The sequence below is a fragment of the Rhincodon typus genome, chromosome 13 (genome assembly GCF_021869965.1).
Source record: "Rhincodon typus isolate 14 chromosome 13, sRhiTyp1.1, whole genome shotgun sequence".
NCBI classification, from domain to species: Eukaryota; Metazoa; Chordata; class Chondrichthyes; order Orectolobiformes; family Rhincodontidae; genus Rhincodon; species Rhincodon typus.
Window position 1 is genome coordinate 55,086,695 of NC_063344.1, and position 23,356 is coordinate 55,110,050.

The 23,356-nt window shown below is 41.8% G+C and overlaps 1 protein-coding gene across 1 annotated transcript in view; it reads left to right on the top strand.

Annotated features, from left to right (window-relative positions):
- The window catches only part of efhd1 (EF-hand domain family, member D1), a 110,077-nt gene that overhangs the window by 69,334 nt on the left and 17,387 nt on the right, over positions 1-23,356 (top strand). The window contains exon 2 of the mRNA XM_048604353.1: positions 7,087-7,234. Coding sequence (XP_048460310.1) covers positions 7,087-7,234 — 148 coding nt within the window. The remainder of the gene's footprint in view (positions 1-7,086; positions 7,235-23,356) is intronic.

Consider the following 23,356-nt stretch of genomic DNA (forward strand, 5'->3'; position numbering starts at 1 on the left):
GTGTCCTTTTGTATTAATAATAATATTATTATTATTATTCATGGATATACATTTAAATAAAATGGATAAACTAAATGGACTTGCCCAAAAAAACTGTAAGGTATTTAAATCTCCTGCCTCTTAAATATTTGGAACTGTGTGTAGAGTTTTAAAAACTTATTGCTTAATATTTCACCCTGACAGGAATCTGAATCATATAATTATGTCATTAGTCCTGCATGACTAACTTCACCAACTATCATTAGCACACTGGGTCCCTGCAATTTTACAGTTTAAGAGCTCCAAATGCTTGAAGTCTTTGAGTGGAACTCTGAATGCAACTGTTTATATTTATAAGAATTGCTTTATTTGGAGGAATGTTATTGTAGTGAATGTATTTTTCTTTTGAAGTACTAAGTTAAACAACAGACAGATGGGGCTAAATTTAACCACTAATCAGCTAATTATCAACTTTGAGTTTCTAAGGCCTAGGATATTTTCTCACACTGTCTTCCCAAACTCACCTCATTACTAATGGATTGCACTCCTATGGTTTCCCACATGTAGTTTCCACAGGGGAGATGATGGAGCAGTGCTATCATCACTGGACTGTTACTCCAGAGACCCAGATAATGTTCTGGGGTTCTGGATTTGAATCCTGCCATGGCAGATGGTAGATTTGAGTTCAGTTGAAGAAAAATCTGGAATTGAGAGTACAATGATGACCATGAATCTGTTGGCGAATTTAGGAAAAAATACCATCTGGTTCACTAATGTCCTTGAGGGAAGGCAATGTGATTTTACTCTTAACTATTTGGGAATTAAGAATGGGCAATAAATACTGGCATATCCAGTGATGCCCTCATTCTGTGAGTGGGAAAAAAAAGTAGTCCTGTGCCATTTGCTGTCAATAGAGACAGTGTTGAGAATTCTGGGATTCCTGGCGACAGTACCATGTTTAAAATGGCATTCTGCACTGGGTCAAGTGCTGGCAGGCTGAAGATGCTCTATGCATTTCTTGTGTTTTGTCCCAAAGATAGTGGACAGAAAAAATTTGGTGTGCCCATAAAGATCTGGGGATCCTAATGGATGAGATGATGCAAAAGAGGGCTGTTCTCTCCAGCAGGACAAACAGAGGAGATCATGACACCAGTACCTGTCAGCTTAAGTCAAAGTTTTCCATTAATGTCAGAGTGTGTTCACAGTCTGGAGGAATGCCAGCAATAACACAAGAAGGTCTATGATCTTCTCTGTTCTGAAAGGATAAGTTCCAACATCAACTCTCTGCTGTCCTTCACTGTCACTCTCTATCTCTGCTACATCACCAACTTCTCTCATCAATGCTCACGCTTCACCATTCTTACTATTGCATGCCTTCTAAACTTCCTATTCGCACACTCCGGATGCATCCACCTTTTCTCCCAGCCACTTTTATCACACTTAGTCCCTCCCTTTGTCTCATTCTGGAAGGAAAAGGCACATTTTAGGGCAGAGAGAGAGAGAGAGAGAGATGATGACAGGTGGTGGGGTGCTGATATTTAGTTTCCCTCTCACAGTAGTGTTGCCTGATGAACCCTGCCCCACCCCGACCCCAGGACGTTTGGTGGACTGATCCCTATGATTGATTGTGGCCCAGCCCTTGACTGACTTGGATGAGCAGCTCTAACTCATGACTGACCAGACCCCAGACTGATCCGTGACTCTCTGACTATTTACACTGGACCCTCGGGGCTGACTATCACCCAGGCAGTGGACTGAGATTGGAGGCTACCCTTAACTTACTCTGCCAGGGTCCCTGACTGAAGGGTGTGCCCCTTGGCCTGCCGAGGAATACTTACCTTTTGACTTTGAAACATGGCCATTGGTTGAAACACGTGCACTACATTTTGTCACCATGAGGTGCTGGCATGTGGTACACATGTGATATTAATATTGCCACACAGTGTCGTATGGGAGCATGCGCATCCCTTGACTCATTATGACTGACAACCTATATTCCTGCTTTTCTCTTCTGCCTGGATCTCGGATGAATTCTCAGAGGTCCATGCTCAGCTCGGTCTTTGGAAAGTCAATGCTAGGAACAGCGTCAGCACACCGATTGCCTTGTGCAGAACCTCAGAAGGGCTGTGTGTGTGTGGTCATGTAGCTAAGAGAAGGCATCGCTGACAGCCATGACAAGCTATCTGACTTTGTATCTACGTTAAAACGCAAGACAAAACAAAAGGGTTGTGAGCATTTTAGCTCTGGTAGTGGGGCCACAGCACAGAGAGGCCAGGCATTGCATGGCTGCTGTGAGCATTCAAACAGGCACAAATTACGTGAGCACTAAGAGCAGGCACAGGTCTCTGAGTTGCAGCCTAGTCAAATCCATTAGGTAGGTTCCTATCACTGGGTACAAACTATCCTTATGGCAGCATTCCAATGAAAGATGCCAGAGTGCAACATGAAAATGGAGGGGTGTGCTGCACATGGAGCAGAGTTGTACCATGAGAGTGCAATGAGACTGCCTCATGTCCACAAACCTTGACATGGGACAAGGGTTGTATGTATTCACTACTCTCAGGAGCATGGCCTGAGACATTGACTGGTGTCCTAGATGGTGGTCTGGAGGAGCAAGAGGTGAGCTGGAGTCACCAAGTACCTGCTCTGATATTCATGTTGGGAATTGTCACTATCTAGGTTCTATCTGGCAGAGTGGGTAATTGTATATAAGTAAGGTGCAATTAAATAACAAGATCTTAATGCATATAAATAACCTCTTCTCACTCACTGGTGAGAACCTTGTGTCACTGTTCAAGATTTAATGGAGCATAGGATTCCTTCCTATTGATGCCAAGATGTTCCTCACTGCTGATCTCATGTCTGCTCATCAATGCCCACTTTGTTCAGTCGCTGGGAAGATTCTGCTCTTAAGAACCTTTTATTTAGTCTCAATGTGGGCCATGAGATCTGCCCTTGGTGGATACTGGGTGGCAGGCAGGGAGGATGTAATGATGTGAATAATTGGCATCAGTTGGTATTGAGTTGGCATATGGACTATAAAGGGCCATGAGCGAGTGGCTTGGTGGAATGGTCGTCCTGCAGTGTGGGTAGAGGATCATAGGTCAGCATGAAAGGTATGAGGGCTTGGGGATTCAGTGAATCATAAAGCAGCATGGATGATATGAGGAGATTCGGGAAATGGGGCGGCGGGGGGGGTGGATCATGAGGTTTCACACGTTGGCATGGATGTTGTATGTGAGGGCTAGAATGCTTTTATTTGTTGCAAGAGCAAACTGTGCCCTAAAGCTTTGTCTCATTCTTCAGAGGTCAACCTTTCACCCACATCAGCAGCCCCTGAATATTTATGATAGAGTCAAAACATAGGAACAACTTGGTCCAACTCACCTGTGCTGACCAGATATCCTACATTAATCCAGTGCTGTTTGCCAGCATTTGGCCCATATCCCTCTAAACCCTTCCTATGCATATGCCCCTCCAGATGCCTTTTAAATGATGTAATTGTACCAGCCTCCACTACTTCCTCTGGCAGCTCATTCCACATACACACCACCCTCTGTGTGAAAAAGTTGTCCCTTAGGTCCCTTTTAAATCTTTCCCCTTTCACCTTAAACCTATGCCCACTAGCGCCTAACAAAGCATTGCCCACCCAGTCCACATAACACACAATGCACTGCAGAGCTGAGAATTGACCTGCCTCAGTGCTCCTGATGTGGGTGTAAACTTTGTGCCTGAACATACCTGCACAACTGCTCCTTATGTGCAATTGCTGAGAAAGTTGCGCGTACTTAATAGCAAGTGCTATCAGTCTGTTAGTAGCAGGAAAACCTGGGCCAGTGCTTCCATGAAAGTAAGAGCTAAACAAATTGGACAAGTTTCCCAGTTGGATATTTCCATAAATTGATTAATATAAGTAGCTTGCTTTCCCCTTCCCCGCCAACTCTTTAGTTTTGTTACTAAGTCTCATTGCGTATAAAAAGGGATGGTGCAAATGCCACCAGTCTCAAAGAAGAGCAATTCATTGCTCTTGCAATTCTTGGCATCTGGTTAATTTCACTCTGGCAACCTGTCTAAGTGGTGGGTTACTCAATTTTAAACAACGCTATGCATTAGTGACATCGGTTTGGAACGTACTGAAGCTGTTATTCATTCACACACTAAATCCACCTTCTTTGATCCCAGGTCTTTTTTCACTCCTGTTCTACCTCCTAAATAAGATTGTTGTGTCAACCTAGGGTGCTGAGAAGCTTTATTGCAAAACTGGGGACATTAATTATTTACAAATTACAATTTGAACAAAGATTGAATGTATTTGGTGACACATTAATTTCCTTCCCTGATCAGATTTAACTTGTATGAAAGGAGGCTCCTCTAATTCTTCCACTGAACAATATGGCTAGGCTGATGCTGAGTGTCCAGTACCTGAAATCACATCAGCTAACCTTGTGGAACTACTGCTTTCTCCATTTTTTTTTAAAAGGGTTAACTAATGCTGCTGACAGTGAGCCATTGTCAGTTATCATCAATACTATATTCTATTCCTGAGCAGGCATGGCATTTTTTTTGCACCTTTTTTTGTATGTCGTTTCACAACATTTCTATTGAAAACGTTATTTTGATAAAAATTGCCACCTTAGTCAGTGACGCAAATTTTCCATTGCTAAATGAAATTAATTCTTTGGTAAAATTTTCAGGAAGATTGCTGGCTTTTTCTTTTTCTGACTTTTAAACATATGTGTTTTTCTGCTGCACATCAAATGACGGGAAGTTTTGCAACGTCTACTGTTCACCCTAGCGAGCAGAAATACAGCATTTGTTTGCTATTCAAAATAATAGTGTTCTACCTTTTTTTTGTTTTGATATTCAATTAAATAAAAAAGTTTGATTTCAATTCACTCGTTAATGCTAATGACTGACTGACTGCTCTAGTAACTATTTTAAAAAAAAAATTAATATAGTCACTGGCCATCATGGCCTTAAGTGGAATTCATGTCACACATATCCTTGAATTAAATTTAGGTATCACTTCTCTGGATAAGTTGGTGTATTCTTCTGATCTGCAAAAGACGCTCTGAAGTCCAACAGTCCTACTCCAGAATGATTTTGCTGTAAATTTTGTACACTTTGAATAGCAGTATATCAGTCAGTAGAGATGGGTGACTTCAAATCCTAGGGCTGACAATTAAGTAATTTACATCCGATATTCTAGGTCCTGTTGTCACAGAACTCTACAACAGAGGTAAAGCAAATTAAATTAATGTAGCACGACACAGCAACTGTGATTTTAAACTTTTCTAACCCAATACAAGGTGCCATAGTTAGAATGTTCAAATAGATTCCTTTCACCTAATTTTCAATGCTTTCTTAAATTGACTTTGGAAAGTTTTGCAGATCCAAAGATTTGAAAAACGTCAGCGGTTCTCATGATATTCCAATGATGGAAATTATGATAAGTCTTAGTGATAGAGATATACAGCAGTGAAACATACCCTTTGCTTGAACTCGTCCATGGCAATCAGATATCCTATGTAAATGTAGACCCATTTGCCAGCATTTGGCCTATATCCCTCTAAACCCTTCCTATTCATATACCATCCAGATGCCTTTGAAATGTTGTAATTGGACCTGCCTCCTCCAATTCCTCTGGCAGTTCATTCCATTCATGCACCAGCTATTGCATGAAAAAAGTTGCCCCTTAGGTCCCTTTTATGTCTTTCCCCTCTCACCTTAAACCTATGCCCTCTAGTTTTGGACTCCCCCATGCCAAGGAAAAGGCCTTCATTGAAGTTGCCTTTTCTTATTCTTCAGTCTATCGTTATGGTGTTTTAATGCTGTTTGCCACTCTTTCATTTGAGGGGAGAAAACTAGATTTTCCATCACAACCAAACTAAGTCAGAATCTCAACACCGAAAATATTGAGATCACTTTCCAAAGAAACATAGAATATACAATGGGAAGACACTCAGCCCAATATGTCCTCATTGAATATTAAGCATTTCTCAACTCATTTCAGCTATGGGTCACCATTGGTTCTGTTAGAAGGTTGTACCCTGTCGTGGCTCAAACAATAAAGAGTCAAAGTTAACACACTAGCACAGTTAGTTTTTATAGCACAATTTTGAAGACCACGGGAGTTATCCCTTGTGTCCTGCCCAATGTTTTATCCCCAGTCAGCATCATAAAACAGATTGTGTTTATTATCAAATTGCTGTTGGGGGTGCTTTTTGTGTATAAATTAGCTGCCCATTTCCTAGATTACAGCAACAACAGCAAAAAAACATTCATTTCCTGCTGAACCTTTTGGGACATTCTGTGGTCAGGACAGACTTTTTAGCAATGAATTTCTGTGTTTCTTTGCTGGAACAATCCACAAATTAATCCTGCTGCTGGGTTATCTCTCTCCCAATACCTTTCTGTTTTCAAATACCTTTTCTCTTTAATATGTACTGTCCCGTAATTTAGCCTGAAAGCATTCTATGCTCCAGCAATGCTGAGTAAAGAAATTTCTCTTAACCTGTCTGCTGATTTATTTTTAAACCGTCCCTTTTCTCAATTAAGTCACCAAAAGGAATAGAATGAGTAGGGAGAGATGATTGAAATGATCCATTATTTTAAAGACTCCCTCTATCTCCCCCACTTTCTCTTTTCCAGTGGAAATGGCCCCAGTACCTTGAGTCTTTTAACATAATGCTAGTTTATCATATGTTCAGGATTCCTTTCTCTTGTTAAAATACTTATTGGAGGTCTATTTATTAAATATGTTCACATTTTATATTCCATTTGCAAGCATTTTCAATAAAATTAAACCCTTAAAGTAAGATTTTTTTTTTGTTTATATAACTGAAGACTGCAATGAATGGGTAACTGAGTATTCTTTGGCCCAAAGTGATAGTGTTTGAAATCCAACCTTGATGAAAAGAACTTAACAGCATTGAAGTAGTAATTTGTTTCAAACAATATTCTAATTTGTCACTATTTCTATTTAATTTCATAAATCTCTTCTCTTCTGCAGCCTCACCTTCCATCCCAAACAACCCACCACCCACCGCCCAGCCAAACATGAGGTTGCCTTGTGTCTAACTCATTGTTTGCTGTATTCTTCCACAGCTATGACTCTGGAAGGGATGGCTTTATTGACTTGATGGAACTAAAGTTGATGATGGAGAAACTTGGAGCCCCTCAGACTCACATTGGCTTGAAAAAAATGATCAAAGAAGTAGATGAGGATTTTGATGGAAAGCTGAATTTCCGAGAGGTGAGAATATGGAGATATGTAAATTAATGCAATAGATATGTTTTCCACAAATGTACCTTGAAATACTTGTGACTGTAATCAGCATTTGTCCAGTGGAAGTGAGTATTTCATCTTAGGGCATGTATACAATCCATTCATACAGTAGTATACTGTTACTTTTAATTTCTGAGGAAGGGTCACCAGACCAAAAAGTTAACTCTGACTTCTTTTCACAGATGCTGCCAGACCTGCTGAGCTTTTCCAGCAACGTCTGTTTTTGTTACTTTTAACTTCCCTGCCTGGCAAACGGGTAAAATCTATTTAAAGCTACATTGACTGTTAGTGCAGGGAAATCTAGTTTCTCAACTTTGGAGGAGAAATGAAATGTTTGTGATAGTTGGCACAGTAAATGGAGGAGGAGGGGAATAATAACCCTGTCCAACTATATGTTGTTAACGAGATGGATAGAGCAAACTTCCTTAAGTGTTCACTGAAAACTGGAGTTTATGTTGCAAACCATAATGAAAATGTAGCAAAATATTTTTATGTGCCTGTAATAAACCTATTGTGGAAGATTGTACCACTTTTTACCCATTCCTGCCTATGCGCCAACCACCTACGTTTATAGGTTATAATTGCCTGCATATGTTCTTTCATACTTCTTATAAAGTGCTCCAAATTCTTTAAATGGTAAAATTCTGAATTAATTGGGAGAAAATAATAATTGATTTTTATCAACACTTGCAAAATGCATATTAATTTTATTAAGTTTTACTGAGGGATGTAATTTTGTATGAGGTGAATATCTTGTAACTTGTCTGGGCCCACATGACCAAATTGATGTAAAAATATACAACTGCTCAGTCAACAATGTTAAAGCTCAAGTCAGTCTAGAAAAAGGATAAACAGTTTATTTCTTGTCTTAAAAGACAAGAAATCTGTTGATATGAAGAGACTAAATTCCTATGGTTCTTATTCAGCTGTTTAGCGAGGGAATCGAGCAAGTTTTATACCTTTACTGTATTGCATCATGATCTCTTTTCCCACTAATTCTGAAACGATCCAAACAGCACCATAATTGGAATTTCTGCCGAAGTATTTGCCCTGGTAATGTCTGTTTTGTAATATTTGACCAGTACTGAAATCCTTTCTTAAAATTACACTGTCTACCTACATAATGTTAAAGCCAGTAATTGCAATCCAAACTTGAGATAGTCTCCTTCAATGACAAGAGTATTAAGTATATGTGATTAGGCAAATAGCTGTTCAAAACTATGAATTGTAAATTATTATTGTTTACACCAACAAGATGTATTTGCCTGGATTTAAAGCCCTAAACCTTTGACACAGTCTTGGTATGTGTGTAGACTTAAACTATATGTACCCAAGTTGTGAATCTCAATCTCTCTTTTATTCTGCACCTCCTGCTTTCTTTGCATTTTTAAGCAAATCAGCAGGCTGCTGTGGAGGAATTTTTAATTTTTTTTCCCCCCTGGAGCTAGCCTGATCTTATGAGTGCTGAAGAAGTTTATTTAAGAGGACTCCTGAACTGGCTATGTGGTATTTTGTTTCTTGGGAAACTGCTGGTATATAACTATTTATTCACCCAATAAAAAGGAGAGATTATTGGTTTGTGATCTTTTCTTATTGTAGAGTAGCTAATTTCGAGTCACAGAATTTTACGCACAGACCCTTTGATCCAATTCATCCATGCCGACCAGATAGCCAAAATTAATCTAGTCCCATTTGCCAGCATTTAGCCCATATCCCTCTAAACCCTTCCTATTCATATACCCATCTAGATGCCTTTTAAATGTTATAATTGTACCAACCTTTGCCACTTTTTCTGGCAGCTCATTGCATACACGTACCAGCTACTGTGTGAAAAAGTTGGCGCTTTGGTCCCTTGTTATATCTTCCCTCTCTCACCTTAAACCTATGCCCTCTAGTTTTGGACTCCCTTACCCTGGGGAAAGGACCTTGGCTATTCACCCTATCCATGCCCCTCATGATTTTATAAACCTCAATAAGGTCACCCCTCAACCTCTGATGCTCCAGGGAAAATAGCCCCAGCCTGTTCAGCCTCTCCCTATAATTCAAACCCTCCAACCATGGCAACAATCTTGTAAATATTTTCTGAACCCTTTCAAGTTTCACAATGTCCTTCCTATTGCAGGAGTCCAAAATTGAATGCAGTGTAGATACTAGAACAAATTGGGCTGAATTTAATGAGGATACCCTTGAAAGTTGATCTTGTTAAATAATTTGTTATATATAAACATAAGAACATAAGAACTAGGAGCAGGAGTAGGCCGTCTGGCCCCTCGAGCCTGCTCCGCCATTTAATAAGATCATGGCTGATCTTTGAGACTCAGCTCCACTTACCCGCCCACTCACCATAACCCTTAATTCCTTTACTGGTCAAAAATTTATCTAGCCTTGCCTTAAAAACATTCAGCGAGGTAGCTTCAACCGCTTCACTGGGCAGGGAATTCCACAGATTCACAACCCTTTGGGTGAAGAAGTTCCTCCTGACCTCAGTCCTACATCTGCTTCCCTTTATTTTGAGGCGATGCCCTCTAGTCCTAGTTTCAAACTACTAAACATTTGCCATTATGACTTATAAATGTTAAACATGTAGTTCTTGAATCTGTCACCAAGCCTTTAAGTTGTTTCTGCACTGTAATTCGCCATGATGTACCTTCATATATCCTTCCTCCAATCCTATAATATTACTGCTATTGCTAAATATGCTTTTTCTAATTTGTTAATTACAGTACATTGTTCAGCAAATGGTTTTGCTTTAGCAGATCCATTATGACTTGTTTTCTATTTATTTTTTCCAAATATAACTGTTGTCTACTTTGCATTTTCAATGTCAGTAATAATGTGGCAAATATATAATTATAATAAAGGAACACAAGAACAGAAATATCAATGTTTGTTTATTAAGAACAAACTCAAAAGATTCATATTGCCATGTGGCCTTGATAAAGAATGATTTTGCCCTTGCTGGAAAGCTTTTCTAAGCATGTCTGTAGTGGGAAAATGCAGCTAGACTCGCAGAATAATGAAAAATGTTGATCATCCATACTAGATATTGACTTGATAAAAATGGATTATGCATCATATTCTGAGTAACATCTTTTTCTTTTACTTCATTTACTTCCTTGGATGAAGTTTGGATTGCTGACTTTTGGAGTCTTCAGAAATTACACACAAAATATTCTTACACTTCTGTGAGTAATCCAGAGAAAAATACATTACAGCATTTAGAATAGTCCTTTCCTTAAGGTAGGAATCTGCAAAATGGTAGAGTAGGGGAAGGGTGCTTGGAAAGGCAACTTGACTATTAAGTCAAGACAAAGTCAACTGGCAAGGAAGAACTTCAGAATGGAGACATTGAAGAGGAACAGGAGTTTGGCAGAGATAGCAAGAAGTGCTGATGCTAGAGTCACAGACAATACAGTGTGGAGCTGGAGGAACACAGCAGGCCAGGCAGCATCAGAGGAGCAGGTGTTTTGGGTCAGGACCCTTCTTCAAAAATGGGGAGGGGGAATGGAGCTGGGAAATAAATAGAGACAGGAGGGGTGGGGCTGGAGAAGGGAGGTGGGATGGTGATAGGTGAGTGCAGGTAGGGGGTCGTAGGGATTGGTCAGTGGGATGGGTGGGGCGATAGGTGGGAGAGAAGATGGACAGGTCGTCAGGTCTTCCTCTTCCTCCGCTACATCGATGACTGACTGTATCGGCACTGCCTCGTGCTCCCACGAGAAGCTTGAACAGTTCATCAACTTTGTTAGCACCTTTCACCCCAACCTCAAAAATCTTGAACTCAGCTAACACTCTGCAGCATTAATGCTCTCTCACCAAGATCTGTTCCTCCATTATCCTTATGTTCACTAATCTAAATTCATTCATCCCTATTCCCAAATTCCTTGCTGGTTTCACCCCTCCCTGTCTCTCCACTCGTGAATCCTTGCAACCCATGGTACCACTAGCTTATGGAACTCTGCGATCCCTTTTAAAATTTACCTATGCACAGCTTAAAGAGAATATTTGGACCATCTCCGATACCACCTCCTCCTTCCTGGACCTCTCCATCTCCATCTCTGGTGACTGCTTCGAAACTGACATCTATTTCAAGCCCACCGACTCCCACAGTTACCTGGACTACACCTCCTCTCACCCACCCTCTTGCAAGAATGCGATCCGCTACTCCCAATTCTTCCACCTCCGCCATGTCTGCTCCAAGATGGGGCGTTCCACTCCCAATTATCCCAGATGTCCTCCTATTTCAAGGACCATAACTTGCCCCCTCCAGTGATTGAAAATGCCCTCAACTGCATCTCTTACATTTCCCGCACTTCTACCCTCATACCCCCTCCCCCCAACAAAAATAAAGACAGAATCCCCCTTATCTTTACGTATCACCCCACCAACCTCCGCATTCAGCGTATCATTTTCCGCCACCTACAATCTAACCTTCACTGGAGGAGGGGGCTCCACAAATTTCCCCATCGTCAATGATGGAAGAGCCCAGCACATCACTGCAAAAGATAAGGCTGAAGCATTCACAGCAATCTTCAGCCAGAAGTGCTGAGTGGATGATCCATTTCGGCCTCCTCCAGTGGTCCCCAGCATTACAGATACCTGTCTTCGGCCAATTCGATTAACTCTACGTGATATCAAGAAACGGTTGGAGACACTGGATACTGCAAAGGCTATGGGTCCTGACAACATTCCAGCAATAGTACTGAAGACTCGTGCTCCAGAACTTGCCGCTTCCCTAGGCAAACTGTTCCAGTACAGTTACAACACTGGTATCTACCCGGCAATGTGGAAAGTTGCCCAAGTATCTGTACACAAAAAGCAGGACAAATCCAACCTGGCCAATTACCGCCCCATCAGTCTATTCTCAATCATCAGTAAAGTGATGGAAGATGTCGTCAACAGTGCTATAAAACTGCACCTGCTCAGAAATAACCTGCTCAGTGACACCCAGTTTGGATTCTGCCAGGGCCATGCAGCTCCTGTTCTCATTACAGCCTTGGTTCAAATATAGACCAAAGATCTGAATTCCAGAGGTGAAGTGATATCAAGGCTGCATTCAACTGAGTGTGGCATCAAGGAGTCCTAGCAAAACTGAAATCAATGGGTATCGGGGGGCAAACTCTCCGGTGGTTGGAGTCATACCTGACACATAGGAAGATGGTTGTGCTTGTTGGAGGTCAATTGTCTCAGCTTCAGGACATCTCTGCAGAAGTTCCTCAGGGTAGTGTCCTAGGCCTAAGCATCTTCAGCTGCTTCATCAATGACCTTCCCTCCATCAGGTCAGAAGTGGGGATGTTCGCCGATGATTGCACAATGTTCAGCACCATTCATGACTCCTCAGATACTGAAGCAGTCCATGTTCAAATACAACAAGATCTGAACAATATCCAGGCTTGGGCTGACAAGTGGCAAATGACTTTCCCACCATATAAATGCCAGGCTACAACCATCACCAATAAGGAACAATCTAACCACTGACCCCTGACATTCAATGGTGTTACCATCACTGAATCCCCCACTGTCATCATCCTGGGTGTTATCATTGACTGGAAACTCAACTGGACTCACCACATAAACACAGTGGTTACAACAGCAGGCCAAAAACTAGGAATACTGAGGCGAATAACTCCCCTCCTGACTCCTCAAAGTCTGTCCACCATCTATAAGGCACAAGTCAGGAGTGTGATGGAATACTCCCCACTTACCTGAATGAGTGCAGCCCCAACAACACTCAAGAAGCTTGACACCATCCAGGACACAGCAGCCTGCTTGATTGGCACTACATCCACAAGCATCCACTCTCTCCACCACTGATTCTCAGTCGCAGCAGTGTCTACTATCTACAAGATGCACAGCAGAAATTCACCAAAGATCCTCAGACAGCAGCTTCTAAACCCACAAGCAGTTCCATCTTGAAGGACCAGAGCATCAGACACATGGGAACACCACCACCTCCAAATCCCCCTCCAAGCCATTCACCATCCTGACTGGAAATATATCGCTGTTCCTTCACTGTAGCTGGGTCAAAATCCTGGAATTCACTCCCTAATAGCGTTGTGGGTCAACCCACAGCAGGAGGAATACAGCAGTTCAAGAAAGCAGCTCACCACCATCTTCTCAAGGGCAACTAGGGATGGGCAAGAAATGCTGGCCAGCCAGCGATACCCACATCCCATAAATGAATTAAAAAAAACTGAAGAGATATTTCCCTCCCCACCCCTATCTGCCTTTTGTAGGGACCGCTCTTTCTTTGACTCTCTTGTCCGCTCCACACTCCCCATTAACCCCACTACCCACGGCACCTTGCTCTGCAACCGTAGGAAGTGCTACACCTGCCCCTACACCTCCCCCTTCACCTCTATTCAAGGCCCAAAACAAATCTTCAATTATCAGACAGGGGTTTACCTGTGCAGCCATCAACTCGGTCTCCTGTATCCGCTGCTCCCGATGTGGCCTCCTCTACATTGGTGAGACCAAGCATAGACTTGGAGACCATTTTGTAGAGCATCTGTACACAACAAATGACAGCTCCTTCTGGTTGCCAACCATTTCAATTCCATACACATCCCATCCCACTGCCCAATCCCCACCACTCTCTACCTGTACCCACCTATCACCTTCCCCAGCCCCACCCCTACTCTCTATTTATTTCTCAGCTTCCTTTCCCTTCCCCATTTCTTGCCGACCCAAAACATCAACCTTCCTGCTCCTCTCTTGCTGCCTGGCCTGCTGTGTTCCTCCAGCTCCACACTGTTGTCACAGGAGTTTGGCAGTTGTCTACTGAATGGGGTGGTATCATGCGACTTTTAAAACTTCCATAATATTCTGAACGAGAATTGGTAAACATAGCAAGACTTCCGAACATTACACAACAGATATCTCATAGTTTTTCCACATTGAAAGTTGCTCTGGGACTCTCTATCTCATGGGTCCCCTTTATCTGTTCACAGGATGTGGGCATCACTGGCTAGGCAGCATTTATTGCCCATCCCTAGTTGCCCAGAGGGCAGTTAAGAGTCAGCCACATTGCTGTGGGTCTGGAGTCACATGTAGGCCAGACCAGGTAAGGATGGCAGTTTCCTTCCAGAAAGCACATTAGTGAGCCAGGTAGGGCTTTTTTTTATCCCCCCCCCAACAATTGGCAATGGATTCATGGTCATCATTAGACTCTTAATTCCAGATTTCTTTTTTTGAATTCAAGTTCCTCCATCTGCCATGGTAGGATTTGAACACGGGTCCTCAGAACATTACCTAAGTCTCTGCATTAACAGTCCAGCAATAATATCACTAGGCCATTGCCTCCCCGTCATGAGTAATGTGTAGTCATCTGTAAAAGTTGGAAAACCCAAGGCTGGTTTAAATTGGAGGGAGGGGGATTAAACTCTTTGATATTTATATTATTGGTCCCTATCTCTTGTAATCTTTAGAATCAACCAGGAAGCTGTTCCACTTCCTTGTTGAAGGTGTATATAATAAATCAGCGCTTGCTATGCAAGTCAACAATTAATACTTTGCATTTATGTCTTTGGGATGAGAAAAATTACTTCATTCCACCTGAAAAAGATACTTTATCTTCCCTTTTAAAATTAAACCAATGGGAGGGTTATCTTGGAGGCAAGAATCTGGATGAAGGAATTTATTGACCTCCATTTTGGGTTGCTGTCTGTGTATAATTTACATATTTGAACTAGAAGATGGCCACAGGAGCCCAGACCATGGTTGTGTAAGGCATCATGGCTGAGTGATTGGGAAGAAGGATGTGTAGGAGCTTTGCAATCTTCCTGGAATGTTGTCTAACTGGTTTGATGCCAAGCAGCCATCTTTTAACAGATATTGAAGGCTTGCAGACCTACAGGAATACATTTTTTGGCCTCTTGTCCATGGCTTTTGTCAGTTCGTTAATGAGCTTAACTGCTGTCTTTTGACTGTGGGTAGCTGTTCTTCTCTAATTCCCTAAATTGGCTGATCCTGGTATGCCGGACATCTGTGTGAAATGTAGAAAATAGTAACATGAGTTGGCTATTTGGCCCTTCGAGGCTTGTTCTCTGTCTAGCAACTTGGGAAGATTTGATTATTGGTAGCTAAAAGAAAAACTAATCCATCTGTGCACCATTGCATTGTGAAACAACAAACAGCTGAGATTTAGAAATTTACTGGGAGCCTGAGCAGTCAAAGGTCTTCTGCTTTGGCAGTGTTAATCATGATTCCAGTAAAGCTGCTGAGGTCATCTCTCAAAACCAACACCCTAATTGACATAACTCTAAGCTTAGAATGGTTTGACAGGACTGGAGTGTGCTTAACATGCACTTCAATGTCAACCTGAGTTGGTTGAGACTCCAGCTTCCTTTTTAACTTCCTTTAGTGGAAACAAAGATTTTTTTGTTTCCCCTCTGCTTTAAATTGACTTGTACAAGTTGGCACCTGCAGTTACACACAATCCAACATGACCTCAGGAACAGTTGTATAAACAAATGGCAACCAAAATCTTCATGCCAACTGGGAAGGAACTGTAACCATGTGTGTGCTGCGCTGTCTCTCATTTTCTCTATCCCTTTCTGTCTCACTGTCTCACTGTTTTTTTTATCTGTCTCTTTCTCTGTCTTTGTCCCTCCCATTGAATTGTGTGTTCTTGCTGTCATACTCTCTCTCTTATGCAATGCCTTGAACTCTAAATGTATGAAAACCACTGAATCCACTGTGATAAATGAATTTTCATTTTTATAGCGGTTTCATGACTGAACTCAAGGATATCATTGTTAAAAGATTGCTCCATATTCAGAGTTATATTATCAGATCATCTACTCTGGTAATGTTAACTAAGACACCAGGAGAAATCCTATCAGTCTTCTTCAAATAATATGATTGAATTGAGTTTACACACACCTTTTTAGAGTACTGATTGTTCAAGCTCTCACCCTTGAGGTGACATTGCCTAAAATAAGTGTCCAAGAAATTGGAACTGGTTGTTTGGTCCCTTGAACCTCCTATGCCATTCAATAAGTTCATGGTTGAACTAATTATGGCCTTAATTTCACTTTCCTGTCTACCTGCCCCCGTAATCTTTGCTTGTTTATTTTTTTGTAAATCAATGATTTGTCTAACTCAACTTTGCGGTCTCTATTGTTCTCTTGGGTAGTAAAATCCAAAGACTTAATGCCCCTCTGAGACAAGATTTCTGTTCATTTCTGCTATTAAGTGGAAGACCTCTCATTATGATATTCTGTGCACTTGGCTGTAGATTCCTCACAAAGGCAAATATTCTCTCCAGCCGAATAGATTGGATGCTAAGCTTCAATAAAATAACAGCTGAGGCTTTTTTTCACCCCCTCTGTATGGGACAAGCATTTTAAATGGCACCTCTATTGGTGAGAAAACACAACTGGTCACCTGCCAAATCCACTCGAAGAGCTGACAGAGCAAGGGCAAATTTCTCACCCACGTTGCCAGCCAATTAGAGGCCAGCAGTTTCTGAACCGAAGTCTGCCAATCAAGGCCTGCTCAGGAGATCTGCTGGTGAGAAGTTGGATGATCTTTGTCATCTTGTCATGGAGAGAGATGGATTGGAGGCAAGGATGGGGGTAGTTGGCTTTCAGAACTCACCCTTTGTCTGCCATCCGTACATTCAATTGTGTCACCATCTTAACTTGGTCGACAGGTCACCCTGATTTCCCAGTAGGAAATTTCCTCAGCAACCAGGAAGACAGATACTTGGCAGGGGGTGGAGGGGAAGCAATTTGCAGCTCCTAATGACCTATTAATTAACCACCTCAGGGTCTTAATTGCTGGTGAATCTGTAAGCCTTCTTTCCCAGCATTTAATTGCTGAGGGTATACATCTCTCCCCACAGCCAATTCATTCAATTATTTCCCCTTTTTACCACCCCCAGGGAGGGGAAAATTGCTCTCCATGTCTTGTACATGAGGATAGGTCCCAATGTCTTAACCCTGCCTCAAAGAACAACCACAACATCTGAGGAATCCACCTCGTACACATCTATATTCAAGAAGGCCATGTACAAGAATTAGTGTATTTCTGTTGAAATTGCCATGTTGAGGATTCTGGTGAGGATCCACATTACATAATACTATCCTGGTTACAATTTGCCAACCTGAAATAGCTCATTTGTCCCCATTCTTTCCTGTTAGTTGGCCTAACCCTAACACTAACCCTAACCCTCTCTCCATGCTAATATATTATTCATCACATCATGAGTTCTCCTGTTGTGCTTTCTCAAATGTCTTTTGGACATCCAAATGAACCACATGTACTGGTTCCCCTTTATCCACCCTGCTTTTTATATTCTCAAGGAATTCTAATTTTTTTCTGACCAGGTATTTGAATAAAGCAATGCCTCAAGTGTCAATCTAGATTATGAACTGGAGTCACTAGGATTGAGGCTTGACCCCATGATCTTCTGTCAGAGATATGCCAAGCCTGGTGTAGGATCTATGTGGACTGCAGCTATTTTATGGTTTTCTGTAAATTTTATTTTTTAAGAAAACTTAATAGAAAATAATGTTTAAAAAATACATCTGTATATACATTATTCTTCAAGGTACCTACATCATTGTTTATCTATTGCTACGATAAAGTAGGCTACGGTATACATCTTGAACATATTATCTGTCCATGCTGCAGATTATCAGTTCTGGCGCTGTTTAATTTTCAAATAAATTCTGCAAATGGTTGTCATTCAGCCCACTTCCGTGTCCTGGGTGTCTTTAGCTATTGTATATCCTCATGTATCCAATCTCAACTCCCTGTTCATTCAGCTAGTTACTACTTACACTTCCACTGGAGGTTACTGAAAGCGGTTTATTCAAAGCATTTGTTTTCCATTTTCTATCTAAAATTGTATTGCCTGGAAAACTTGTGCAACCCACATGTTTCCACTGAGCTAAATGTTAAACCGTATGAGGGACAGGATTCCTCCATGTACAAGGCATAGTAATTACAAATCCATTCATTATAGATGGTTTTACAATTTTACCACAGTTGCTTATCTAGAATATATAAAAATCACTAACTCATTTTGAATATGATGGGCAGAAAGAATAGAAGTTGAATAATTTGTGACTTTACTTTTGGGCTCCCCATTGTCCATTCCTTATTTGCAGAAATTGAATTATGCTACTTATCAACTGTGGTGGGACATTTTCATGTTGACATACTTACCAGGATTTTCATGGAGTTGGAGACTAGAAGGATGGAAATAGTGAGAAGAGCCCAATTCCAGGATTCCCAATACCACTCTAGGGCTTCTGGCTTTCACTGGTGCCTTTTAAGAGGATGGGTTGCCTGAGCCATGGATCTGTACACTGCACTCCGAAATGAATCCATGTTCTTGTAGGGATAGGTATGTCTGAGTCATGGAATGAGCCAAATAGCCTACTTCTACATCTTATATTAGGTTTTTTGAACATCTGGTTTACGGCACTTCTGTGGTGTCATGAACCACAATCAGGAAAGGTAAATTCAAAATTTCCTCATTGTGCCAGCCACTATCCCCACTCCCCGTGTCGAGCTAGGGAATTTCCATTCCCGGTCATTCACTATACACTGTATAGAACAAATGAACCATACAGTAAAAATGTGCTTTTAAAAATGCTTTGAAAGTAGTCATTCATTAATAACTTCTCACTTTCTTTCTTTTTTTTACTACAGGCCTGGGGTGCAACTGTTTCAGCACTCTAATGGATGTCTGGGGTTTCCAGCCAGGACTGCAAAATGAAGCTGAGCTCAGACACCAATTAGACTGTTGACACAACTGAGCTCCAGGGAAAATGTTGCTTGATTAATAGATTTAGCTCTCATCATTTCTTCTGGTAATTGCACAATATTGATCCTGCTATTGATGCTTTGAAGGATCTGAATGATTAATGCATTTATAGGCTAGGAGCTATGAAGGACCATAGGTTGTCGATGGGTATCACGGCTGGCATTGGTAAACCTAAGGAGCCAGGGGAATTGGATGAAGAGGTATGACATTAGACCCATTAGGTATAAGAGCAGAATGAGGCCTCTTTGCCCATCTGGTCTGTTCCTCCATTCAAGCATGGCTGATATATTTCTAAACGCCACTCTCCTGCCTTCTCCATAACCTTTGATTCCCTTACTAAACAAGAAGCTATCTGTCTCTGTCTCGAGTATACTCAGTGACTTGGTCTTCACAGCCTTCTGCAGCTATGAGTTTCACAGAAACACCACCCTCTGGCTGAAGAAATTCCTCCTCATCTCAGTTCTAAATATGGGGCATAATACTGCTCAGAATATTCCAAATTTTTTTAATAGAATCCCTACAGTGTGGAAACAGGACCTTTGGCCCAACAAGTCCACACTGACCCTCAGAGCATCCCACCCAGACCCATCCCCTTTAATCCACCCATTCCTGGGCACTGTGTGCAATTTAGGGTGGCCAATCCACCCAGCCTGCACATCTTTGGACTGAGAGGAAACCGGAAGGAAACCCATGTAGACACAGGGAGAATGTGCAAACTCCACACAGACAGTCATCTGAGGGTGGAATTGAACCCAGGCCTCTGGCGCTGTGAAGCAGCAGTGCTAACCACTGAGCCACCGTGTCTGACCAGAGCCTCATATAACCTCAGCAGTACATCTCTGCTATTGTATTCCAGCCATCTCAAAATGAATGCTAACATTGCATTTCCCTTTCTAACTGCCAACTGAACCAGCATGTTCGTCTTAAGAGAATCCTGAACTAAGACTCCCAAGTCCCTTTGTGCTTCAGATTTCTGAAGCCTTTCCCATTTAAAAAGCAGTCTACACCACTATTCTTTCTACTAAAGTGCAGAACCTCACATTTGCCCACGTTGTATTCAGTGTACCACTTTTTTGCCCACTCTCCTAGCTTGTCCAAGTCCTTCTGCAGCCTCAATGCTACCTGACCCTCCACACATCTTTATGTCCTCCACAAACTTAGCAATAATGCCCTCAGTTTCTTCATCCAGATTGTTAATGTACACTGAATAGTTATGGTCCCAAAACCAATCCCTGCAGTACTCCAGTCAGCAGCTGCCATCCTGAAAAAGACCCTTTAACCCCACTCTCTGCCTTCTGCTCGTCAGCCAATCCTCTATCCGTAGCAGTACCTTACCCCTAACACCAGGGGTTCTTGTCTTATTTAGCTGCCTCCTGTGCAGCAACTTGTCAAATGCCTTCTGGAAATTCAACCAGATCACACCCTCTGGTTCTTTTTTGTCTAATTTGCTCAATACCAACTCAAAGATTTGTCAGCATGACCTCCCCTTGATGATGCCATGCTGACTCCATCCTGTTTTTACCATGTACTTCCAAGTAATCTGCAATCTCATCCTTAATAATGTATTCTAAAGTCTTACCAATGACTGGGGTTAGGTTAACCAGCCTATAGGCAAGAATGGGGCATGGGTATTGTAAAGTGGGGAGAGCTAATTAGCTTGACCTTCTTTCATTCTAACCAAGTAAATAGCCTTATTCGCATCCCCTGTGAATTCTTTCTTGGGACAACAGCATATATTCTGTAATGAAAATCCGATCTTTGCATGCATTTTGCCCGGAGGTAGGCAGGCCAAGCTGTGAATTTTCCTGACTCCTGCTATCCACCTGGAGGGTCATTTTTAAATGTATATAAATGTGAAATATATTCTAGAAGTCACTTTGCTTTTGTGATGAGTTTTGAAGTGCAGGTTCTGTTTGTATCTACTTTTCGTACCTTTGCCTATCAATACCATTCTTTAGCATTAGAAGTATAGGTATAGAAACAGTGCACACCTTAATTCAATTTAAAAAAAAAAACACCACTTTCAAGATAACCTCTCTCTTTAGATGTAACCTTTTAATCTTTGTTGAAATTGTGTAAAAATCCTTTCATTGGCAGTACTAAGGAAATGTTTCTTCATGTTAATGGATTGTAGACAGCATATGTAACAGCTGAAGCTGCCTACAATGATGATAATGATTCATTTTCAAACAGATGTATATTAGCCCCTGGGACACAGGCTTTTTGGCCTGTACTTAATGTTAAAGAATGCAGTGAGCAACCTTGTTGTCACTATTAGTTCTCAATTGTGCCAAAGGAAATGAGCCACCATTTTCTCTATTAAGAATTAACATGGGATATGCTTAACATTGCATTAAATGGTATCAAATTAAGCAGCCATAAAGCAACATGGAAACTTTGAGTCATAGTGACTGCTTGTTTAAGTAATTTGTAGCATTAATCCAAGGAGAAAGTCTTTTAAAGACAAAGTCAGTAAACCAAAATTGCAGATTTTGGCATTTAAAAAGTTGCTTTTCTCTTGTAGGCATTTTTGGTTCCAGACTAAGTCTGCTGAAGACCATTCTATGCTGGCACATCCTGGAAACCACCTTTGCCAAATGAGAATATTCACCTGTTTTACTCCTTTTCTGCTTATTATGCAAGAGATTTTCTCAATTTGCTGCAACATGTTACACTTACAATGAACAAAACGCATTCTGAAATAACTCCTCAAAGGCTGGTATCCCATCACCAAGTCACCCCTTATTTACATCAGAATAGTACATAACACTGCCCTTGGGCCAAATGCTGGCAAATGTGACTAGATTAATTTAAGATATCTAGTCGACATGGACAAGTTGGACTGAAGGGTCTGTTTCCATGCTGTCCATCTCTGATTCAGCCAGCTCCTGTACTGAGTAAAACCCCTAACACTCATATCAGCCAGGGCTCCCTGATTGGACCGGGTTAACAGCTCCTACAGGGAACTCATTCTACAAGGTCCACCAGGCTGACCTTGTTCCAATCATTACATCCCTCCTATCTAAGTCCTGCGATGTAGGTCCATTCTTTATCCTGTAGCTTTTCCTGGGGCGTTTTCGCAGTACGTCTGGTTCCTCTGACTCTGCCTTGGATACTGATGGCGTGTACTGGACCATAGCCTCTTGCACCCGGAGTGTCTCAGCTGAAACGACATCAAGGCTGCGATATCTGCTGTGTCCATCTCGGTTTCTTTGATGCTAGACAGAGGGAAAGAACCAGAGGTTCTGACAGACTTTCCAGCGGTTCTCAGGGGCGCGGCATGTTTTGTTACTGCCTCATTTGTGAGATTGCAGCTTTTATGTGGTCCACGTGTTTGTTAAGGACTGCCTCTCCTACCTGAACTTTTTACGTTACGGGACCTGACCTTGCATTGTCCATGCCTTTTACCCATGTGGGCCACTCCCATAGTTTTGACATCAAACTTCGTCCCCTGAAGTAAACTGTCTGTCTCACTTAGAGGAGTCTTGTGTCCAGCTTTGGCATTCCTGACACCATTCTAACCTCCCACCCTGGCACCCCAAGGTCCAAGAAGATCAGGTTTAACCGGGTGTGGAGTCTTCTCCCCATTAGCAACTCTGCAGGAGACCTCCCTGTAGTTATGTGAGGAGTGATCCTAAATAATACCGGAAATAGGACAGATTGGTCTCAAGTGAAGCTGTAGGCTGTTTCTTTAAGCCTGCCTTCAGGGTTTGGAATGCTCTTTGTGCCAGACCATTGGACAATGGATGGTATGGAGCTGGTCCTTACATGCAGAATGCCATTCAACTTTAGGAAACACACAAATTCCCAGCTGGTAAATGATGGTATGTGAGCAACACCTCTGGGAGTCTGCGTATTACAAAAGATGCTCGCAGCTTTCTGTCGTCATCCCAGTGTTTGCTGAATCAATTGTATGCACGTCCAACAATTTTGAATGGGCATCCACAATGAATAAAAACATTGAGCCAGCGAAAGGACAGGCATAGTTGACGTGTAGCCAAGTCCAGGGTTCACTTGGTCATTCCCATGAATGTGGGGGAGCTGCTGGTGATAATTTTTGTCCTTTTTGGCACTGCCAATGCAGCTGTGTTGGCATCCAATCCCATCCTTGTCGCCACTGAAATAACTCCACAAAAGGTCAGTATCCAATCACCAGGTCACCCTTTATTCATACATGCATAGTACAAGACACTTACCCCAGCTAGCACAGAGCCAGCTCCTAGGGTGAACAGAGCCCTGACACTCCAGTTTATATCTGTCAGCCAGAGCTTCCTGATTGGGGCTGTTAATCTGGTCCAATCAGAGAACTCCTA